Source organism: Orcinus orca, chromosome 6 (genome assembly GCF_937001465.1).
Source record: "Orcinus orca chromosome 6, mOrcOrc1.1, whole genome shotgun sequence".
Taxonomy (NCBI): Eukaryota; Metazoa; Chordata; class Mammalia; order Artiodactyla; family Delphinidae; genus Orcinus; species Orcinus orca.
The window spans coordinates 53,209,444-53,233,870 of NC_064564.1; the positions used below are offsets into that span (position 1 = coordinate 53,209,444).

Below are 24,427 nucleotides of genomic sequence, written 5' to 3' on the forward strand. Positions count from 1 at the left end.
GGCCAAAAATATTACTCCAACAGAAAAGATAGGTGAAAATCAGAAGCCAGAAAAAAAATGAGTAAATTATTTACTGATTAGAAACGTATTTCTTAAAAGTGTTAACAAAATGCTTTCACTTCACAACTGTTTTTCATGGCCATCTCTTCACTGAAGTTTTTTCTGAGTGAGGGAAAAGCTTTAGGCAGTTGTGGGAAGTGAATTCGTCATTTCTCCTAGAAATACACACATAAATTTTCATAGGACTGTGTATAAGACCTTCAAAGTTGCTCTATGGCTGAGTCAACCTGTTTGAATTGGGATAATTATGCTTTTTATGCACTGGTCTTCCTGGTATAGGTATGGATAAAGACGTATAATAAGTAAAATAATTTTAAACTAGGGTTGAATTGCATGAGTTAGAATTATCTTGGCTAAAAATACCTCATACCCTTAATATTTCCAAAATAAAGAGGTCCAAGCAAAATTTTAACACCTCATTTGGTTTTATACCGTATCCAATCTTTAATACATACTTTTCTGGTGTAATATGAAGCAAAATTAAACTTCACCTGAATTATATATTTATAAAATATCTACTCGTCTGTTTCTGTAATGAAAACCTGTTATTCTGAGTTCACTTTTATCAGCTAGGTAATGTGGTGCCTATGAGTAAATTAATAATAGCAATTTCACATCACCTGTAGAACTTAGAATTCCTGAATGTGAGGCAGAAAGAGTACAAGAAAATACACTTTAAAAAGGTAACAGCAGAAAACAAAAACTAAAATTGCATTGCCTACAATTCAAAAATAGAGTGATTTTCAGCCACATGGCTCATGTAGTATTTTACCTATTCAAAGTTTTGTTTTATGAATATATAGTTAATAAACTATGATTTAAAAAATACCATTGAGATGTTTCTCAGAAATCCAAGGGTCCTGGAAAGGATTCTCTATCTTTTGGTCTTCATGATGAGTTTTGTAGGATAAGAGTTTTCATATATCCTCTCTCACGTGTTGAGGATGAATAAGCCAAGTTAATAAAATTACCAGGTAGTGTTGCAACTAAAAAGGCAAATATTACACCCATGAAAAGATTCTTGACCTGCACTTCTATGACTACTCATCATCTGAGGTATTTCATTCATCAGTCTGATTCTTGATCCTGCAAATAATTGAGGGTCAATTATGGTTTCCCCAAAGCAAACATATGTGAAAGTGTCAAGTGTCTCTTTAAGGCTCCTAATTAAAAAGACCTTTAAAAAAGAATCTGACTGTTAGAAATAAGTCCTGCTTTCTCTTCAACAAAGGCTGAGTTTATTTAAATGTGGAAGAACTGTTCTAAGGCTGGTTTTGATTCTGGTTAATCGGTGTGGCCCACCATGGGCTAAAATGGGTCAGCTGTGACCCTGAAATATGGTCGGCTCTGATCATCTCACTGATCAGGTGACAGGGTGAAAATGCAAAGAATCCTGAGAACATTGTACCATCACGTTTGTTAAGGTCAGAAACAAGTAACCAGAGTGAAACAAAATCAGAAGAGAAAATGACTCTGCAGAGTGCTTTACCTGTAGCTTTACCAATGGAAAACCTATAGACCCTGAGATGGCATCTTACAGTAGCAAGAGTAAGGGGCATGGGTTCTAATAACACGTGACTAGGAACGGACGCTGGACGGCAGCACTTATTTATTTTTAATTTCATTTTATTTTTAATGAACCGGTTTTTAAGAAGCTTATTTGAACTTGATTTATGTTTATGGTAAATAAACTGGTAAATGTGACTGACCTGGCTGGACAAGGATCCAGGTTGCACTCCTGAAGCTTGGGCTTGGGTTTGATGTTCTCGGGGTAATAGTGACAGTATTGGTCAGCAACCACTCGGTTACTCCGAAGATCGTAACACTCAGCCGATGTCAGCTGGTAACCTGCGGTATCAAACCATTCAGGCAAATTTCAATGCACACATCAATGCAATATATTCCCTTAGGCTTTTCTGGCCATCTCATATTAATGAAAATTCTTCCCCAACGCTCCAGTCATTTCCAGGACCAAAGACGGATAAATGGAAGGCTTGTTAATTTTTGCAGGCCTCAAAAACTGTGTTTTTCCACTCGAATTTTAATAATTAAATTATACTATAGGGCTTGAACTACATAAGCGCATAGCTAGATTATAAGACTGTTGTAAGTACTATTCTTGTTAATTTCTTTTGTATAATCTAACAGTCTAACACAGAATTCTGTATCCAAAAAAGGTCATCAGTGTTTATTTACTAACCATCTCATGCAAGGATGCAAAATTGCCTCCCTCGTACCTGGGGCCTCAGGGAGAATAAACTCCCAAATTAAAAAAAATAACCCCCAACACCACTCCTCTTGGTCAGCGGGTGACCATGGGACATGACATAGGATTGGGTACTGCTAGCTGCCTGGAAACTTTATTTTTCTTCTTTGCCTAAATTCAACCTGAATGGGTTAAGCTGAGTAAATGGATGACTAAGACCATCATAAATCTCAAGTTTCCCTACACAACTAAGAAAATACCTCGTACTGTTCAATTTTTGTTTCAAAGTCCTCTACCATTTCTCTTTAATTCTCTAGCCAATCTTTCTTTCTTTTTTTTTTTTTTTTTTGTGGTACGCGGGCCTCTCACTGTTGTGGCCTCTCCCGTTGCAGAGCACAGGCTCTGGACGCGCAGGCTCAGCGGCCATGGCTCACAGGCCCAGCTGCTCTGCGGCATGCGGGATCTTCCCGGACCAGGGCTCGAACCCGTTTCCCCTGCATTGGCAGGCAGACTCTCAACCACTGCGCCACCAGGGAAGCCCTCTAGCCAATATTTCTTGATTTCCATGCACAAATTTCCACTCTTTAGAGAATCCTCTTTATTTATTTAAAAATAGTGTTGCTCAGTAATACTTAATTCTACTCATAGTATGTTTTACCTTTCCTACCTACCTCTTTCTTGTCCTGTGGATTTCTGGTGGGATGGTGATGAGGACTTAGATTCTTGGGGTGAAAAATAAATGTATATAGAGTATTTTTTTAAAAAATTAGGCCTTTTGTATCATTCTAACCCTAATCAACTCCAAAATATATTCCCCATGGGCAGTGGTTGAATATTGTTATTGCTAAATAAGTGTTAGAAAGTCAGATTTAGAGTCGTTAAAAGTCCTGCAAAAGATTTTAGGAGATCAGAAGGAGGCTTCTAAACCAGCTTTCCTGACTTGAAGCTGTGTTGTCAGACCACCCACAAAAATTAATTGTTCACTAAAGACCTAAAAAAAGACCTTTTAACAATTTTACTGTAAAGATGAAAAGCATGGAAAGTAATGGCTAAGAACACAGGTTCCATTTAATTTTTTGTCTTATAAGAAAATCAAAAAGCAATATGGTATTTTACATAAGTAAATATGCTTTTGTTTTTCAATTGCATTATACTTAAAGCAGATAATTTGATGACAAGCTAATTATTTTATAAATTTCCAGAAAATAATTTCTACTCAAGGACAGAATTTATCAGGTAGTAAAATGTGGGCACAAGCAGTAAGTAAACACTAAATGTGAGATTATGAGTTTTAAAAATTGTAATTTGTCAGCTAAAAATGTGGCTGGGAAGCTCTTCCAGTGTGTGTGAAATGAAAACTTAAAACACAAATGAAATAAAGGACCCAAATGGTCAGATAATTGTGTTTTCTAAAGTTTCACAGGATATTTGGAGTAGCAATTCTTTACACTTAGCGAAATGCTCAGCTAGTTGAATGTGGAACCAGAAACATATAAAGGAATTTAAAGATCATTTCTTCAGCAATTTTCAAACTGTGGTCCATGAAACGTGCGGAAGGCTGGTTTCTACATCTTTCAGGTCTTCACTCTGAACAGTGTTCCTTTATCTGGCTCCCTAGTAAGATTTCCTTTGAAGAAAGCGTTTGATAGCTCAGCACATTTGAGAACTACTGATGGTTCTAATTCTTCACTTAGATGTGAGGAAAATAAAGCCCAAAGAGGTTGGCTTGTATATGAATCTAACATTAATTGCCTTATTATATAGCAAGCCATTATCAACGTTACTGAAATTATATGCCAACAGCAGCTCTATGTGAAACTGACGCAGCAGGCCTCTTACTGAATTGCTACTTCTCACAGAACATGTTTTTTATTTAAAAAGAAAAGAAAAAAAAAATACTTCCTTAGACTTCTTTTTTCAAAACTGCTTCCTGTGTTAGTCATTAATAGGTGTATCAAAACAACATATTCCCATAAATATCAAAGTAATTGGCACTTTATTTTTTAGCAAAGTGATTTTCCATTCAGCACAGATAGAGCAACTGGAAACACTATTTTACTGAAATGCTTAAAATGTTGAATTAATCGTTATGTAACAACCAAGTGAAAGCACTTATTTTTGACTAAGTGCTTTTAAGGTAAAACTGAACAATGCTCTATAGAACCTCCTTTTCAACAGTTTGTTCACATGATGCAGACACAGGTAACACAGCTGAAGATGAATTATATCATATATTCTTATTGCTTTATGAAAATTAATGGATAACATTTGTCTCCATTTTGAGGTAATATCCTTCTTTTCTCTTATCAAAATAATATAGTGATACCTATGTGGATTAGCTACTTAAAGTGAGCCAATTAACAGGCTTCCATGAAGCTGGAGCTACAATTTATTTCATATGCTCATTTTTAAAGGAATATACATAAAATTTGTACCCATTAAATTACCAAAACTTTTAAAAAAGTGATAGTCCACAAATACTGGCTCAGTTAGCAATGAGACTAAAATATTCATAGACTGCTTATTACCCTTCTGGAAAGAATTTTGGTAATATAGCCACAAAAATTCTGCAACTCACTCTTGTGAATTTAGTCCAAGGAAATAATTTGAAAGGAGAAAAATACTTAGGTATTAAGTTATTCATTACATTATAATAGAGAAGTTTAAATGAACTGAATGATCTTCTAGAGGGATATGGTTAAATAAATTCTTATAAAATAATTCATGGAAATTATTCTGTAGCCATTGTAGTAATTATTAAAGGTGCGGGGGACCTTTTCTAGTAACACAAAATGCTGTTCATGTTACAGACACGATGGAGCAGAGATGGGAATTTGTCTGGTGACTTTTCAGGAGAGATGTGTTTTCATGTATAAATAAGTCAAGTGGCATTCTTTTTACTGTATGGATGACAGGGTAGAGCTGACAAATAACGGAGCCTAAGTCTATGGTGCAGTGATTTTTTTTTTCTGGTAATAAACTGTTTTCTAATTAATCTCTGATTCTCCTTGGATACATCATGCTACGTAGAAGGCCTGATAAACACTCTTCACTTGATTTCTTAATAGATAAGTTCATTCGACCAGAGTAGTTTGTTCTCAAATGAATAGAATCACCTCTAGACCAAGCTGTTGCCTGGGTACGACACAGCTCGTCCTGGACTTCCATGAATCAAGGAAAGGAGGAAAGACCATTTCCTCTGATGGGGCTCTACAGACAGAACACGTTCCTGGGGCATCTACACTGAGGTATCTGCCTTACAGGAAGGCTTCAGGATTTGGCCTCACTGAGAAGAAAGAATCCGATGCACCCAGCACTTCCATATGCCGAAGTGACTATTTTTATCACAGCTGAGTCCTCCCTCAGAGACGCCAAGAGCTCCTAGACTAAGTGAGCACCATTACCTCCTCCACAGGTTGCTGAGCAAGGAAAGAAATCCGTCTCCCTCCATCGGTGGATGATAGGCTGATAGAAGATGAACTGGACTGTACTGTCTGCGGGCCCCGAGTTGCGGATCTGCAGGAGACAATGGCAAAGCAGAGGAACTAATGTGACAGAGGGGTGCCCTCTGGGCTCCTTGCAGCTTGGACAAGGACGTGTGGTAGTAATGATGGCCTCAGGCTGTGTCCAGGACAGCACTGGGAGAGAAGGGGCAATGGCAGTATCACCCATCTTACCATCTAACCAGCAAATGGTCCTGGCACAAACCATCACTATCATCACCTTCTCAGTTCTGTCGCCACAGAACAAGGAATGGCAACGTCTCAACTTGTGATGCTAGCAGGACTGTATCCCAAGCCACTTATTCCATTCCCTCACCCTCTTTTATTTCCAACCTCTCTGGTATGACAGGTAAAATTATATGGATTTTTCAATGTAGGTTCAGAAATAGACAGCTTGTTCTAAGAAAATTATAAATGCAATACGCTGCAAAAAAATTAAAGGTACTGTCATTGGTTAAGAGAAATAAAGAGTTAAAGAATTAAGGAGCCCTTCCCACTCAGAGACATACTTGGAGTTTCCCGGCAATTTAGTGATTCACGTATCTTAATGCGCAAAGTTACCAATGGGAAGCTCGCTAAAATGCAAATTCGTGGGTTCCAGCCCAGAGATCCAGGCAATTCAAACGTAGACAGTCCAAAAATCAAACTTTGAAAAACACCAACTTACATTATAAAAGCATTTACTTCAAATAAAACATGTGTTTATGGAAATTATAGCTCCTTTGTTTTTTAAAAGGGAGGAATGTGAGGCAATAATTCTTTAACAGTTTAAAAGTACAAGATTGAGGAAACAAACTCAACCTGAAAGAGAAGGAAAAGTATCCAGCAGGAACAACGCCTTGCTTTTACAAAGACAGAATGACGTCATACAACATTTAGACAGTTGGGCAAGGGCGAGGCTCGGGCTATTTATTATACTAAAGGAAGTTCCATGGACAGCTCCAACTCCATCACAGCAATTAGAGAAGCAACAGGCAGCAGAGTCATGTGGCCTAAGTCTTTGTTAATGTTTTCAAGCCTTAGCACTGTTCCAACTCCCCTTTATCTAGAAGAAATTGATGGATTTGGGCTTCAGATTTTTTTAAAAAGATAGCCTTTTTTTTTTTTTTTTTTTTTTTTTTGCTACTGAGTTTAAAACTGGATTAAATACCTAGGGTGCAGACGGAAACAGGAACACCGAAGGAACAGGTGCTAAACCCTAGCTGTTTTTGGCATTTGGATAAGAATATGAAATGTTCCTCAGAAAATCTGGAAGCGCTGCAAAGGAGAAAGAAGAGAGAAAAGCTACAGAATATCTCATATTATGCTAGGATCTGACCCACGGACCATCCAGGTCTTTCCTAATTAGAATAAACAGTGATACAATTCCCTACTTGAAAGCAACAACAGCTGAAGCAATACAGTGTCTTTCACAAAAGGGGAGCATGGCCTACAGATTAATATTTTTCAGTCCTGTGTGTCAGATACAGGATATCTAATTGCTTGCTGAGGGAGGTAGTATTAATCACATTCTTTGGAAAGCTTTTTTTTTTTTTTTTTTTTTAAGCTCACAAAAGCCGATTGCTCTTTTGGGATGTGTGATTGTCATGCTGGAAAGCTATTAGAAGAGGGCTCTCATTTGAACACAAGCTCCATTAAAAATAAAAAGACCAGAAAATTTGTTTAGATCTGGAGAGACAGATTATTTTGCAGAGGTCCCTTTCGGGATGCTAGAAATTAAACTAAGTCCTAAGAAAGCGTGTGTGTGTTGGCAGGGGGGTGCAGGAATCAAAATGAGGAGGACGTAACATCCAAATACTTGGAGAAACCTTGTTCTAGAATATCTACAGTGTCCGGGCTTATCTTTTGGTCTGCTTAAAGAGGGAAAAAATGGAGCAGGTCCTTTTTTCAGCTCCCTGGGAATTACCAATAAAACCACCACATGCCCAAAGAGAAAGGCATGAATGTCAAGGAGTTTTAGCGTCAAGAGGGAGTGTTAGTAAATACCATGTTGAAGGAAAGAATACAAGCAGCTTAGAAAGAATATTGTTCTCAATGAGTTCAATGAAATGATGCACAATGACCACAAATGCAGAGACTCTATGCCTAGATTTGAAAAGAGACTGGAAAGAACACGGACACCTTATTTCAAACAGATGAAACCAATTATGGTGTATCCAAATTTCTGATCTCATAATTTTGCTTGGTTCCTTCCGCCCTGAAAGCACTCCCGCTTCTCCCTTCTCAATAGTTGCCTTCTTTTAATAAGAACAGCTACAACTACCACAACAACCAGTACTTACTACATTCCTACCGTGTGCAAGGAGCATTTTATTTATATTAAATTGAATCTTAAAACTACTCTGCATTATCATCCACATTTACATTACAATGAAAAAAATGAGGCTCACAGGGGTTAAGTGACTAGCTCAAGGCAACACAGCAAGGAACCAGCAGAGCAGGGATTTGAATGCAGGTCTGCCTGTCTCTAAAGCTGCCACTCTAGGTACCAAGCAATCCTATCACTGTTGTGAAGATGTAGACATTTATCTTTAGTGGTATCCTTGTAACTCTTCTCAGTATCTTCTTAATTTTACATTTACATTTTAGAGTAGAAAAAATATTAAAAAAAAAAAAGAAGAGGCTAACTGGATGCCTAACTTTGATGGCCTAAATTGTCGCTTACAGAGATGAGCCACCGTGTTCCTTTTTCCTGGTTTTATTAATTCTGGGCTGCTGGGACTCTTTTTATCATTAGGTCTGGAGCTTCATAAACCTTAAAGCCTCAAACATCAGATTTGGGTTCTCAAATGTACATTGAAAGCTTCAGTTTGACACATTAGAATTTGGTTTTAGGGAACTAAACCATCTGGCGCATGTAATTTTGACCTCTTCAAGTTAATAAGGAAAAAGAATGTTCCAAACCAAGTTTTTCTTCCTATAATTATAATGGTTCAGTGTTTCTAACTATATAATAACTTCTCACATTGAAAGTAAAGGAGAAGACAAAACTGGTCACTTTCCATAAGTTGATCACGTTGTCATGGTAGAGCTGCAGGGCGTACAAATATGTGCTTGGATAACTGGTAAGTTTTAAGTCCACATAAAATCAAAGGAATCAAGGAGAGATTTCAAACTCACAAAAGACATCAAGCACACATAGGCTCTTGCAGATGAAGCACTATGAAATGCCATACTTTTCCTTCTCACTGGGGAAAAGGGTAACTTGTGAGCCTTGGGATGTTCGCCAACTAGGTTCCTTTCTCTTTCGAATGTCGTAGAAACTTTCGCCCCAGAAGGACTGGCAGGGCAGCGGGCAGGCAGGGTTCTCTCAACCCGCCTTGCCGGCAGTTAAGTTGCTGCTCTGGCATGAGGAGAGGTGAACAAAAGGGAGCTGTGGGCAGACCCACCACTGTGAGTCACTGAGCTGGGACCCCCGGACCCACAATGGTATTCAACTTGGTCACCTGCTCTTAGGGCAGCCAGGGATGTCGTGACTTGGGAAGGCTTGGAAATGGTGGAAATAAATCAGTATGCCTGCTAGGGAGGGAATAAAATGGAAAAGAGGGGAATCTGTTTATTAAATGCCTCAGTCTCCTATATTTTAATTTGGGGCTGTTCTGGTGGCAGATGGTGATAGCAAATCATCAAAAAACTGTAAAAATATTTTTAAATGCTTTTGTGGGCTTTGAAGAATATGCAACAATAATCATATCTTTCTTATTAGCATTTAGGTGGTTACAAATACTTAATATTGATACAGTTGTTACTCTCTTGCCTTTCTCTTCCTTATTCTGTAAACTCCACGAAGGCAAGTATCACTTATCTTGCCTATTGCTCTTTCTTCAGCATCATCTACAATGTTTAGCACATAGTAGGTGTCCAAACAATTGAATAAATGAATGCATGAATGAAAAAACCAAATGAATTATTTACTGCCCACGGTCCTTTCAAGCACTTTTGGAATTGCAAACTATTATTTGTGACAAATTCTTGGAAGTGTTATCTTTTTATGTACATCTTGCAGTTTTCTTGAAGATGTTAATAATCATTTCTTGTTGACAAAATTGATTATGTTGATAAATTTTATGAAAAGACACAGTATTGTTACAACACAGCCCTCACCCAAAAGTACTTTTCACCCTCCTTTGAAGGTTATCTGTTTCGGCAGGATAGTGTAGCGGAAAGGGCTTATAAAAATGCTAGTTATTATTGGAATAAAACATAGACTTCAATTTTGTACTGTGTTAACAGTTGGAAATGCTAAGATTAGAGGTTATTCAGTAAAAATAATGAAAAAAAAATTGGTAGCACCCAACTTTACTTTTACACTTCCTATAGAGTTTTCTAGTCGTCCTAAAATGCCAGACCTCAATACTGGGAGATACAGCAGTTCAGCTCATAGGCCCTGGGCTCAGGGTTGCATGAGAGATGTTGGTTATGGATTTACTGCCCAAAGCCCTTGCGTATGGCAGTAGATCAGGGATGCTTCTTTGGAAATAATGAGTGTAATGTTGGCTAAGGAACAAAGAGGTGGAAGCAATGTGTCAGGACGAAGATGCTAGGCAGGGCAAACTAGAGTCTACTGGATGTGTTACAGGGAAGAACAAAATCTGACTACATGTTGGATCTGTTTCTTTTACTTTAACCTTTGCTCCCCGTTGCTTATGCTCACTAAAAGAATACTGCCTGTACATAATGGCCTGCCTCGGGGAACCCTGCCCCTCTGCCTGAATGTTAAACCAAAGTGCCTTTGTTCAGGGAGACATCCTGACCCCGTCTACCTGTGAATGGCTGCAAGAAAGAAGGAATTAACACATCCCCTCCCCGAGGCTGGCCATTCCAGGAGATATTTGCAAAACTTATGGCCTTTTTACTTTACTTCCCCACCTCCTCCCCCTCTCTGTTCTATTAAAGAAACTGGCATCCAGACCCCCGATATGATGGTTCTTCAGAGACACTAGTCTGCCATCTTCTCTGTCTGCCGGCTTTCCGAATAAAGTCGTATTCCTTGCCTCGGCACCTCGTCTCCCGATTTGTTGGCCTGTTGTGTGGCAAAAAGAGTGAGCTTAGACTCGGTAAGAGAAGGACTGTCTCAGTGCTGCGATGCAGAAGGAGGGCAGAAAAGAAATGAGCAGAGTGGAGCCAGCGGGGCTAGGATTGGGCAGGGGTCTGCCTCTCTCAGCATCACAGAAAGGTGAGGGGTTGGTTCTCTGACTCTGTATCTTAAACCTAGCTGTTGCACTTGTAGAACAATGTGTGAAACCCAGCAAGAAATGCAGGGTATTGTAATCAGCTCAGTCCTAAACTCTTGGAATCGATTAGCATAAAGGAGCATGTTTATTGGGGGAATGAAATCACTATTTATTACATGCTTCTTTTTTCCCTATAGTTAATTTAGACGTTTCTGCTCTAGAATGTCTGGCTTACAACAATGATTTTCCCTTTGTATGAACATACGTTGACCAGTATGGGGTCCATCTAGAGACAGGCTGAGTGGCACGGTGAAATCAACTGGGAATTAAACATTTGCCAAAGCTCAGCCTCCACTGGAGAAAAGAATCGGTGATTTCAATCCTACCTGAGATTCACAGGACGCCCAAGTCTCACAAGGTGTGTGTTCATCACATTAGCTTGTAGCAAGCATCTATAGCTTTTACTATCCATTTTAATTTGGTACTTAATGATATGCACCACTATTTCAAAATTTCCTATTCAATGTTTTATCTGTCAAATGGCATTATGAGCTAGGAGAGGGCAGATACCATATTTCGAAATCAATCTGCCCCACGCATGAAAGCACCTCCTGAAAGAAGAATATACATGGAAGTTCTATAAACTTACTCGATGAAGTGAACTCTCATAACTTTGCATGTGTGATTTCTGTCCAGGGCCCCCTCCTATTGTGCCCCCTTTAATAAAAACGATTCTGCGGTGTGCTGAATTATGTACAGGGTAATGCTCAAGGCTGTCCAGAAAGAAATATGAAGGCATCATCTCTGCCTAATGCCCTAACTTTGAGAACAGAAACACCAGCTTTCTATTCCCTAGAGTACTTAGGCAAAAACTGGGATAATGCCAATCTTCCTAACCAAATTCCCCAACTGTGGAAGTGTAATGCATTTAGAAAATTATCCTCTGTAGGAAATAACTGCTCTCTGATTGTCAGTGCGTGAATTGTGAATCAGTGTTCTTAGCTTTGAATACGCTGATGGTTTACTATTATGCTGTGTATTTCTGCTACTTTGGTGGCTTAGGTACTCATCAGTCACTTTTCTCTCCAGCTAATATGGCTTTCTTAAATTTTAAAAATGGGCACGAACGGAGTATGTATAAATATACCTTAGCTGCTTTCACAAGTAGAGCTAAGTTCAATGTTCGAATGAAGACTGGCCTATGACCAAAAAAAACCCTCTTCTAATCTGGGAAGGTCCTTATCTTTCACTGAGTCAGTAGCTTCAGAAAAGATACACGTGGCTTGGTAAGGGAAGAAGGGTATGCTAAGCCAGACAATCATCTAGCCAATAGCCAATCACCCCTAACAATGAATGTGATTACAGGTGTCACAGCCAGGCTATGCCCACCTCTATGTGTCTTAGAGCTATACCTGCCAAACTGTTCCTGGGTGTACCACTTGTAATCAATCAGCCTCTGTAAATCAATCAGCCTCTGACTATCTTCAGAGAAGCAGTTTTCGGCCATTGTGTAGACAGAGTATCGTGATAAGTCTGACCGGAAGTTAAAGCATTTGAAAAAGATGGAAAGGAAGTCACTTGGTTCTGTTTGCTTTTATACACACTATCTCATTCAATTCCTTACAAAGGCTCTATGGGGGGAGCTTTTATTACCATTTTTCAAATGAGTAAATAGGCTCAAGGAGGTGAAACAACATACTCAAGGTCACACCCCCAATAAGTAGGAGAATATACAAAATTCTAGAGTGTTTATCCTTTTTACTCCTCTACACTAGCGTTGCCAAAAATGTATAGCCAGTGTATGAAGTACAAATTTTTGGAAGACATGTTCCCGTAGGAGGTAAGATGAGCGTTTAGTCCATTTTTAAAGGCGGCCAGGAAAAGAGATTCCAAAAATAATTTTGGAACCAATCGTAATATATAAGAATTCTCACTGTGAGAAAATCTTCCTTACGTGCAAAAAAGTCTTTTCCTTTTAAATAAACAAAAATGGTACTTTGGCAATAAACTTCCAAGGAGATGTTGATAAATGACCATTCTGATCCCTATGCATTTCATTTAGAAAGGAAGTTGTTACTTAAATTAATGTATAATGCAAAAGAGATTATACTTTGAATGACACTGAAAACTGAATTACAAACTATGTGTATAATTTCTAAGCACCTAAATCATGAAAGATGGCAAATAAGCAAATGACAATCTTTCATTTTCAGCTATTTCCTAGGGAAAATTAAGGGAGAAAATGTTGCTTTATTATAAATCACTGGCAAAAAAGGTAATTTTCTTCTTTTTCCCTGTATCTCCTTACATTATCTGGCTCATTTTCAAGTTTGAGTAAAAGTATTTAAAAATTATATAATCTATTTTAGAATAACTTTACATTTATTTGATCCTGATATTTTCTAATGAAACCTTAATCTCCTCTCATTTGCAACCTGAACCTAGGTCACCAAAGAGGATATAATGCAAAAGACAGTAAAATGATAGCTCAGCCTGTTTCTGAAAGAAGATACTTACAGGTGCTAAGAATCTAGAAAAGCATCAAAAAGTTCCTCAAAGTTCATTTTTCCTTTAATATGTACATTTATACATAGAAGGAAAAATACCCTCTTAGAAGCAACACAGAATACTAAAAAGAGTTTTGAGCCAGAAGTAGAGACATGATCTTTGGTCCCGGCTTGTCACTGGTGTGAGCTAGGGCACATCACTCAACTTCCCTCAGATTCAGTGTCCTTTCAGGAAGGATAAAGATGTCACAACTGTCCCACTTCAGCAACTGCCATGTGGTAAAAGTCCCTTATTCATCCAGCACTTATCAGGTTTTTTACGGAGATATGAAGACAGATATGATTCTGCCCCTGCCCTTGAGGAACGCGAAGAGGGGAGATGTGATGGAAACTGGAATTTGAGGTCAAGTCATAGAATGCTTCTGGAAGAGAAAGTCCTGAAGTACAAGTATGAGTTAGTGAAGAAAATGGGGGAAGAAAAGATAAGAGCATCGCAGACAGAGGACACAGCATTACGCAAAGGTAATGCGTTATGTGAGTGCAAGATGTTGGGGGATTTGTCAGTCATTCAGTTGACTGAAACAGAGAGGAAAAGTCAAAGCTGAGGTTGGAAAGGTAGACAGAATCCAGATTATTGAGAGTAACAGATGCTGGGCTATGGATTTGCATTTTAATCCCAAAGCAATGAGTGGAGGTGAGGGGCAACGCAGGAGCACGAATAGGGGAAACTCACTCCGGTTTTTGGAAAACTCACTCTGAAGGTAACACGGACAATGGGTCAGAGGCTGGGAAGCTAATTCAGAGCCCATCGCATTAGTTCAGGTGAGAAATTCAAAGACCTAACCTAAGACAGTGGTGGCAAGGATGGAGAAGAAAGAACAGTCTTCAGAGATGGTACGGAGGTAGAGCTGACAAAGTTTAATGTCTAACTAGGGGTGTATAGGAGAAGGGAATTGGTGTGAATCAGAGGTTTCTGATTTGGCTGGGTAAATAGTGTATTGTTCCACAAGATAAGAATTAAAGAAGATGAAGTAGGTTTCTGGGGCTAGACAAGTCCAATTTTGGACACACTGAGCTCACTGTACCTGTGGGTGATGTGCAGAAGGCAGCTGGACATATGAAATGCATTTGACAATTCTGTGAACTGTTCAAATATGTACGATATTACTAGAAATCCATTCTATATTTTCAGTATGTGTATTAACTCTAGAAAATTACTAGGGAAATTAGTAAAAGTGGTTTATTCTAAGGGCTTCAAGAAATTAAGGCATCTCTCATTCTTTTACTGTATTTGTTTGTTCAATGGAAATTATTTAACTACCTACCACATCACTTCTATTGGGAGCTATCTCTGATGGTTTGTAGCTTCTTGTTCACGGTCATGTAACTGGCATCTGGACTGGATTAAAGGGGCTACCATGCAGATGGAGACAGAGGACGGACTCTGGAACCCTTCTTGCATGCAGCCTCACTGCCTATCACATTTCCAACATGCATCCTTACTTCCAGCTGCCATGGGATCATCAAGCCTTAGCTTAAATCAAATGTCCTCTGGCTCCAGATCCTATGATGAGAAATTTATGGAGTCCTGGACACATTACAAGTTCTACAGCTTTACAGCTGAAATCCTTCAGGTCCTTCTGACCTACTGAAGGCAAAAATATGCTTTATTTTTACTGGTATTCCCAAACGGTCTTCTAGTGTGTACATTTTTCCTACAGAACATGTATGTTGCTTCCAGCAATGTGTTTTATATTACCTTGAAGAGTAGGGAAGCTCTGACAGAAGGAAACAACTTGGTATTGCTGCCAGTAGAAGAGGGGGAAAAACCTTGCAACTGGAAGCATGATCAAGCCTATAGATCATTAATTAATCTTTCTCTTTGACAGCAGATACCTTATGTGAGTCAACGACTGTATCCTAAGTTGTTTTAAAAACAGTTTATATCCCTCAACTAATGATATGTTGGCTTTTTGAGTGGGGTCTTTTTATCAACTTATACACACACAAATATATATATATATATATATATATATTTTTTTTTTTTTTCCTAGAACCTTAAAATTTTTGCATGTTCTTATAAAGTCTAGGATGTAGCTCAACACCCTTGAATTAAACATTTCCTGGATAACAAGCTTTCCAAATCTATGTCAAAACCTAAAGTCTCTCTCTCTTCAGGGGATTATAAGTAACACCAGTTTGGAGGTAGCGCGAAAACAAGGTACCTAAATGGGCTTACCTTGACAATGAAATCTGCTGTAAGTGGTCCAGCCATCCTCAGTATCTCTTTGTCTGGAAATTTTTGGAAGTCCACACTAGAATTGTCCACAAGAAAGATGCCTGTAGAGCTGAGACTGTTTTCACCTTTAGCCCCCTGGAGGGTTTTGGTTTCCAGATCTACATAATCAAACACATGAAGAGGAGAGAAAGATGTTCCCAGGGCTACCACAGACCACATGCAAGCACACCTCATGCAAAAGAACTTTGTCAGGGAGAAGTATTATTCCTTATATGGCTGACATAATTGAAATGTGATAGAAACAAAATATATGGGCACCTCTGGATCACAGAGGAATTTATGCAGCAAATGAAGTTATTTTAAAACTCATTAGCCAAGCATTCAGGGCTCCCTGTCAAGAAATCTTTGATTCCCTGGATGACTTCCTTTGGGTACCTTACTTTATCACAATCCTATTCTTTTGACTAAACCATCTCCCATACATATCTTATTGATTTCAGGCTTTATGGCCCTCCGTCTAGAATACCCTGAAGTTTCCCTTTTGCTCTTTGAGGCCCAGGGTGCCTCTCTGAGTTCCTTCAGCACTCACTGTGAGACCTGATATTCATGTATTACTTTGTATTTATTTATACTTTCTGGTTACTTATTGAATTGTGCTATTGCTCAAAATAAAGAAACTATAGTGACTTAAGGACAGGGAACTAACTATCCTCTTTCCTTCTCTTTCTTTTTAAAATCCTTTTTATTACTTCACTCAGTCTTATATCCATATATGATATTTCACAAGAACTCAAGACAGAGAGAGGAACTTGATCCCTGGAGCACTCCGATCTGAATTTGCCCAATGACAAAGCCTGGGAAGCATCTTTTGTTTTAGGAAATCAGGGCATGTTGAGGATGAGGGTAATTATGATATATATGTTTCAAAGTAGGTTAGGTTCTCATGTGATTGAGTATTTTAGAATAATTGCCTCCTGTGTGATGAAAGATGGACAGACTAAGTCTAACGATGGTTTGTAAAACTTGCACAAGGACCCTTGGTTTTGTCAGGGGTTCTTTAGCAGAAAGATGGGGTGCCTGGGTAGGGATCTGGGTCTCCTACCCACATTCAATCAGAATGACTCCCCTCTTATGTGTTTTACAGATTGAGGTTTTGGGGTTAAGGACAATTTTAAGGTCTCTGGAGGCACTAAGGTACCTAATGTATTTGCACGAAATTATTCTAGATGTTGTCTACTTCAAGTTCTCTACTAGAAGGAATACCAACAGGTAGAAAATGCTGGTGTCCAATTAAATGCCTATGCCCCTCAGATGAAGTCCTGTAGTCTTTCTCTGGGAGTAGGTCTGGCTTTTCTCCCCTGTCCCAGGGCTGAGAGGACCTCACAGAATAAAAGGCACATTGAGAGAACGCTGGAGTGGGAGAACCACAGTGGTTGTCATCAGAGGAAAGCAGTAGCATCTCTGTATCTCCTTCCTCTAGCCTTCACTCCTCGAGTTGCCTTCCATGTATTTGCACTCATTTGTGGAAGTATCTCCAGGACATTAAATTAACCTAGTTTTGGAAAACTCTTGGAGGTCTAAGCCTGGGTATCTGATTCAATTTTATCACCAGGCCTCCCAGAAGTACCTCCCAGGTACTTCTGATTAAAGATGAGCTGGACCTGGACAGATGGTCTACTCTTCTCGTTTGGCCCTCCTTAACTCTTGCTGAGGTTGGTCCCATACTGGGCCAGCTTCTGGGAGTGAAGGTAAAAGGGTTGCCAGAGAAACAAGGCATCATTTATTTACACATTCATTTTGCTGAGTTATATTCCAAATACAAAAACAAAATAGAAAAAAAAAATAGAAACCTCCTTGCTATACAAATGTTACCAAGAGTATGCCTTTTGAAGGAAAAAGCAGATTCCATTTTGCTTTTAATCATTTATGACTATCATCTGACACTTTACCTATCAAATCCTTAGAGCAATTAAACCAAACAAGGCCAATTCTTCAGCTTCTCAGTGATCACATAACTAGGAAGTCCAGGAGGCTAGACTAATTCATTTATAAAAATGAATCCTCTTTACTAATTCATAATAATCATAAAGTAAGTCTGGGAGGCTAGACTAATTCATTTATAAAAATGAATTTTCCTCTTCCACCTCTTCCCTTGGGTTCTTTCTTTTGCAATGAAGAGTAAGTCGCCCACTTGGTGATGCATTAGTCTGGATGTTTTATTTTAGCCTCTCACTGCGCAGAAAAATACTGTTTCTGACTGAGGTTGTTACACCAGCAGTTAATTCTGTCCAATTCTTAAGAGGAAAAACAAATCATTTGAATGGTAACAGTGTACACACATATATCATCCTTTGACACATGAGCAATATATTTTGGGGGGATGTTCAGGGTTAGAAAAGCACTTGGATCCACGTAACGTGGCTTCTCAGCATCTTTTGACCGCGCCTGAACTGTTCTTTACTTATTCTTTTATGTCACATGAACTCTCAAAGCCCACCTTTCCCATGAAATGTACTTATTTTTATTTTTAGAAAGGCTTCTGTCGGCTATCTGAACTTTCACAGGCTCCAATTTGTCTCCCTCCAGTTTGTCTTTTTGGAATGATTTCATTTATAATCCAATTGCCAAAAGATAATGCATGCTACCTAAATTGGCTTCTTAGGCATGTGTGTGGGAGGGAAGAGAGAGCGGAACATGATAGATGGCTTTGGAGGAACCTAGGAAAAATCATAGCGGAGGAGATCAGAAATGCTCAAGGGACCAACTGAAGTGAAGTCTTTCAGTGAAAGTGAATTTTGCAGAAAAAGCTAACATATCCTCTCCTACCCCTTCCCTGGTTAATAGTCTGTAATTTTCTGCTTGTAATTTACAGGTCTACATCTAAACAGCACTACATGGTAATAAAAAAAAAGATGTGGCTGTGTACTGCTGGCTTGCCATGACTGAAGATCAATTCTTGCACAAACTCTGGTGGGACCACGCTACCATTTGTTCTTTGGGGTTACGATTACCCTTCAATCTTGAATTCCAAAAGCTATCTTCAAGACGTTAGGGTCTTGCATTATCTTTACGACATGGGATGCTTAACTAGATCACATGGTTCTCTTCAAATGCCACAGGGTTAAGGCTGTTTGGAGTTTCTGTGTTCCCCTGAATTGATAAAGTAATGGAGCCTAAGAGTAGGAATTAAAAGAGAAAGAATGAACAAGAGGGAGGGAAGGTTGAAAAGAATTAGAAAAAAGGAAGAGGTGAGGCAAGGAAAACATTGAGAACGTTTCTCAAGGAAAACATTGAGAATGTTAATATTCACAAAATAATAAACACGTGCTTAACTCATGAACACCCTACTGGGAACATTAATTTTGTATCTTTCAGGATGACTGGCTGGAGGTAATTACCACAGACGTCTCTGCTGCCTCCTAGGCAACCAAAAGATAAACAGAAGCATTCAAAATACCATATTATGATAGAGGATTAAGATTTGTATTTCTAAATCTTAATCTTTTCTGGAAACAAAAAATAAATAATAATGATGTATATGCATAACTGATTCACTTTGTTACAAAGCAGAAACTAACACACCATTGTAAAGCAATTATACTCTAATAAAGATGTAATAAATAAATAAATAAATAAATAATAATGACTAAAATTCCCAATACCCAAAGGACAACAACGGAGTTTACTTACACAAGTGGTCAGGTCCTTTTAAGACAAGGCGAATATGTCTGCTTCCATAGGGAATAGCAACCACTGTGTCGTCCACTAGAGAGAAATGAAGCAGAGTCTTAAAGCACATAATTTTATACAAAATTACTGATTAGCTCCTATATAAATGCACTGATTTACATACAGTCCCAAACAATAATCTTTTAAAAAAATGTTTACAATGTGAACACCAATATGTGGGAATCAAAATTTCCACTTTCTTCAAAATAAAATATACTGAAAAAGCTGGTCACTGGCTAACTCATGGGGGATCTGGCCTTCGAAAAAATACATGAATTTTGATACATTAAAAATGAATTTGTTGGGCTTCCCTGGTGGCGCAGTGGTTGAGAGTCCGCCTGCCGATGCAGGGGACGTGGGTTTGTGCCCCGGTCCGGGAAGACCCCACATGCTGCGGAGCCGCTGGGCCCGTGAGCCATGGCTGCTGAGCCTGCGCGTCCGGAGCCTGTGCTCTGCAATGGGAGAGGCCACAACAGTGAGAGGCCCGCGTACCACAAAAAAAAAAAAAAAAAAGAATTTGAAAGTGTTCATTTCTGATTTTAAAACCCTATCTTAAATCCTCAGATTTCTCTAGACTGGAGCAATTGTGTAGAATTACAAAAAGAAAATAACTTTTAATGCTCAAAGAAGGACTTTATTATAACAAAATCTGGATATCGCTCTAGCAAAGTAACTGTCTTGGATGAGCAGGACAGTTAAGAATAGAAGACAACCTCTGGCCCTGCCAAGACCGTGTCCTGCCTGATTTCAGATACTCAGACTCCAACTTTACTTTCACCTATGTTGGTGGACCCAAAAGATGGGCATGTCTCAAATATTTGAGGAGGACTTTCAAGATGGTGGAGGAGTAAGATGTATAGAGATCACCTTCCTCCCGACAAATACATCAAAAATACATCTACATGTGGAACAACTCCTACAGAACACCTACTGAATGTGAGCAGAAGACCTCAGACTTCCCAAAAGGGTCTTGGTGCCCCGACCAGGTGTCAGCTCTGAGCCTCTGAGGTGGGAGAGCTGAGTTCAGGACATTGGACCACAAGAGACCTCCCAGCCCCATGTAATATCAATCAGTGAGAGCTCTCCCAGAGATCTCTGTCTCAATGCTAAGACCCAGCTCCACTCAATGACCAGCAAGCTCCAGTGCTGGACACCCCATGCCAAACAACTAGCAAGACAGGAACACAACCACACCCATTAGCAGAGAGGCTGCCTAAAATCATACTAAGTTCACAGACACCCCAAAACACACCACCGGACACGGTCCTGCCCATCAGAAAGACAAGATCCAGCCTCATTCACCAGAACACAGGCACCAGTCCCCTCCACCAGGAAGCCTACACAACCCACTGAACCAACCTTACCCACTGGGGGCAGACACCAAAAACAACGGGAATTACGAACCTGCAGCCTGCAAAAAGGACACTCCAAACACAGTAAGTTGAGCAAACTAAGAAGACAGAGAAATACACAGCAGATGAAGGAGCAAAGTAAAAACCCACGAGAGCAAACAAATGAAAAGGAAATAGTCAGTCTACCTGAAAGAGAATTCAGAGTAATGACAGTAAAGATGATTCAAAATCTTGGAAACAGAATGGAGAAAATATAAGAAATGTTTAACAAGGACCTAGAAGAACTAAAGAGCAAACAAACAATGATGAACAACACAATAAATGAAATTAAAAATTCTCTAGAAGGAATCAAGAGCAGAATAACTAAGGCAGAAGAACTAATAAGTGACCTGGAAGATAAAGAGTAGAAATAACAACCACAGAGCAGAATAAAGAAAAAACAATGAAAAGACTTGAGGGTAGTCTCAGAGACCTCTGGGACAACATTAAACATACCAACATTCGAATTATAGGGGTCCTAGAGAAGAAGTGAAAAAGAAAGCGTCAGAGAAAATATCTGAAGAGATTATAGTTGAAAACTTCCCTAACACGGGAAAGGAAATAGCCAATCAAGTCCAGGAAGCACAGAGAGTCCCATACAGGATAAAGCCAAGGAGAAACACGCCAAGACACATATTAATCAAACTATAAAAAATTAAATACAAAGAAAAAATATTAAAAGCAGCAAGGGAAAAGCAACAAATAACATACAAGGGAATCTTAAGGGGATTCAGCTTAACAGCTGATCATTCAGCAAAAACTCTGCAAGCCAGAAGGGAGTGGAAGGACGTAGTAAAAGTGATGAAAGGGAAGAACCTACAACCAAGGTTACTCTACCCAGTGAGGATCTCATTCAGATTCGACGGAGAAATTAAAACCTTTACAAACGAGAAAAGCTCAGAGAATTCAGCACCACCAAACCAGCTTTACAACAAATGCTAAATGAACTTCTCTAGGCAGGAAACACAGGAGTGGGAAAAGACCTACAATACAAACCCAAACAAATAGGAAAATGGTTATAGGAACATATTGATAATTACCTTAAATGTAAATGGATTAAATGCTCCAACCAAAAGACACAGACTGGCTGAATAGATATAAAAACAAGACCTGTATATATGCTGTCTACAAGAGACCCACTGCAGACCCAGGGACACATGCAGACTGAAAGTGAGGGGATGGAAAAAGATATTCCATGCAAATGGAAAATGAAAGAAAACTGGAGCAGCAATTCCCATATCAAACAAAATAGACTTAAAATAAAGACTATTACAAGAGACAAAGAAGGGCATGACATAATGATCCAGGGAACAACCCAAGAAGAAGATATAACGATTGTAAATATTTATGCACTCAACATAGGAGCACCTCAATGCATAAGGCAAATGCTAACAGCCATAAAAGGGGAAATCGACAGTAACACAATCATAGTAGGGTACTTTAACACCTCACTGTCACCAATGGACAGATCATCAATGAAAATAAATAAGGAAACAGAAGCTTTAAATGATACATTAAACAAGATGGACTTAATTGATGTTTACAGGACATTCCATCCAAAAACAGCAGAATACACTACCTTCTCAAATGCTCATGGAACATTCTCCAGGATAGATCATATCTTGGGTCACAAATTAAGCCTCAGTAAATTTAAGAAAATTGAAATCATATCAAGTATCTTTTCTGACCACAATGCTATGAGACTAGACATCAATTACAGGAAAAAAATCCGTAAAAAATACAAACACATGGAGGCTAAACAATATGCTACTAAATAACCAAGAGACCACTGAAGAAATCAAAGTGGAAATCAAAAAATACCTAGAAACAAATGACAATGAAAACACGATGACGAAAAACCTAAGGGAGGAAGCAGAAGCAGTTCTAAGAGGGAAGTTTATAGCTATACAAGCCTACCTCAAGAAACAAGAAAAATCTGAAACAAACAACCTAACCTTACACCTAAAGCAATTAGAGAAAGAGCAACAAAAAAACTCCAAAGTTAGCAGAAGGAAAGAAAACAAAAAAATCAGATCAGAAGTAAATGAAAAAGAAATGAAGGAAATCATAGCAAAGACCAATAAAACTAAAAGCTGGTTCTTTTTTATTTATTTTTTTTTTTGCGGTATGCGGGCCTCTCACTGTTGTGGCCTCTCCTGTTACGGAGCACAGGCTCAGCGGCCATGGCTCACGGGCCCAGCTGCTCCGCAGCACGTGGGATCTTCCCGGACCGGGGCACAAACCCGCGTCCCCTGCATTGGCAGGCAGACTCTCAACCACTGCGCCACCAGGGAAACCCTAAAAGCTGGTTCTTTGAGAAGATAAACAAAATTGATAAACAATTAGCCAGACCCATCAAGAAAAAAAGAGAGAAGACTCAAATCCATAGAATTAGAAACGGAAAAGGAGAAGTAACAACTGACATTGCAGAAATAGAAAGGATCATGAGAGATTACTACAAGCAACTCTATGCCAATAAAATGGACAACCTGGAAGAAATGGACAAATTCTTAGAAAAGCACAACCTTCTGAGACTGAACCAGGAAGAAATAGGAAATATAAACAGACCAATCACAAGAACTGAAATTGAAACTGTGATTAAAAATCTTCCAACAAACAAAAGCCCAGGACCAGATGGCTTCACAGGCAAATTCTATCAAACTTTTAGAGAAGAGCTAACACCTATCCTTCTCAAACTCTTCCAAAATATAGCAGAGGGAGGAACACTCCCAAACTCATTCTACGAGGCCACCATCACCCTGATACCAAAACCAGACAAGGATGTCACAAAGAAAGAAAACTACAGGCCAATATCACTGATGAACATAGATGCAAAAATCCTCAACAAAATACTAGCAAACAGAATCCAACAGCACATTAAAAGGATCATACACCATGATCAAGTGGGGTTTATCCCAGGAATGCAAGGATTCTTCAACATACTCAAATCAATTAATGTGATACACCATATTAACAAATTGAAGGATAAAAACCACATGATAATCTCAATAGATGCAGAAAAAGCTTCTGACAAAATTCAACACCAACTTATGATAAAAACCCTCCAGAAAGCAGGCATGCTTACCTCAACATAACAAAGGCCTTACTCAAAGAACTTACCTCAACATAACAAAGGCCATATATGACAAACCCACAGCCAACATCATTCTCAATGGAAAAACTGAAACCATTTGCACTAAGATCAGGAACAAAACAAGGGTGCCCACTCTCACCACTATTATTCAACATGTTTTGGAAGTTTTAGCCACAGCAATCAGAGAAGAAAAAGAAATAAAAGGAATACAAGTCAGAAAAAAAAGAAGTAAACCTGTCACTGTTTGCAGATGACATGACACTATACAGAGAGAATCCTAAAGATGCTACCAGAAAACTACTAGAGCTAATCAATGAATTTGGTAGAGTAGCAGGATACAAAATTAATGCACAGAAATCTTTTGCATTCCTATACACGGATGACGAAAAATCTGGAAGAGAAATTAAACATTCCCATTTACCATTGCAACAAAAAAATAAAATACCCAGGAATAAACCTACCTAAGGACACAAAAGATCTGTATGCAGAAAACTTTAAGACACTGATGAAAGAAATGAAAGATG

The 24,427-nt window shown here is 38.8% G+C and overlaps 1 protein-coding gene across 3 annotated transcripts in view; it reads right to left on the reverse strand.

The window, feature by feature from the left end:
* Positions 1-24,427, reverse strand: part of ADAMTSL1 (ADAMTS like 1) — a 1,025,773-nt gene that overhangs the window by 275,674 nt on the left and 725,672 nt on the right. For all 3 annotated transcript variants that reach the window (XM_049711047.1, XM_049711046.1, XM_004276108.3), the window contains 4 exons: positions 19,380-19,454; positions 15,690-15,847; positions 5,671-5,782; positions 1,770-1,908 (listed from right to left, as the gene is read on the reverse strand). In XM_049711047.1, the coding sequence (XP_049567004.1) occupies positions 1,770-1,908; positions 5,671-5,782; positions 15,690-15,847; positions 19,380-19,454 (484 nt within the window). The remainder of the gene's footprint in view (positions 1-1,769; positions 1,909-5,670; positions 5,783-15,689; positions 15,848-19,379; positions 19,455-24,427) is intronic.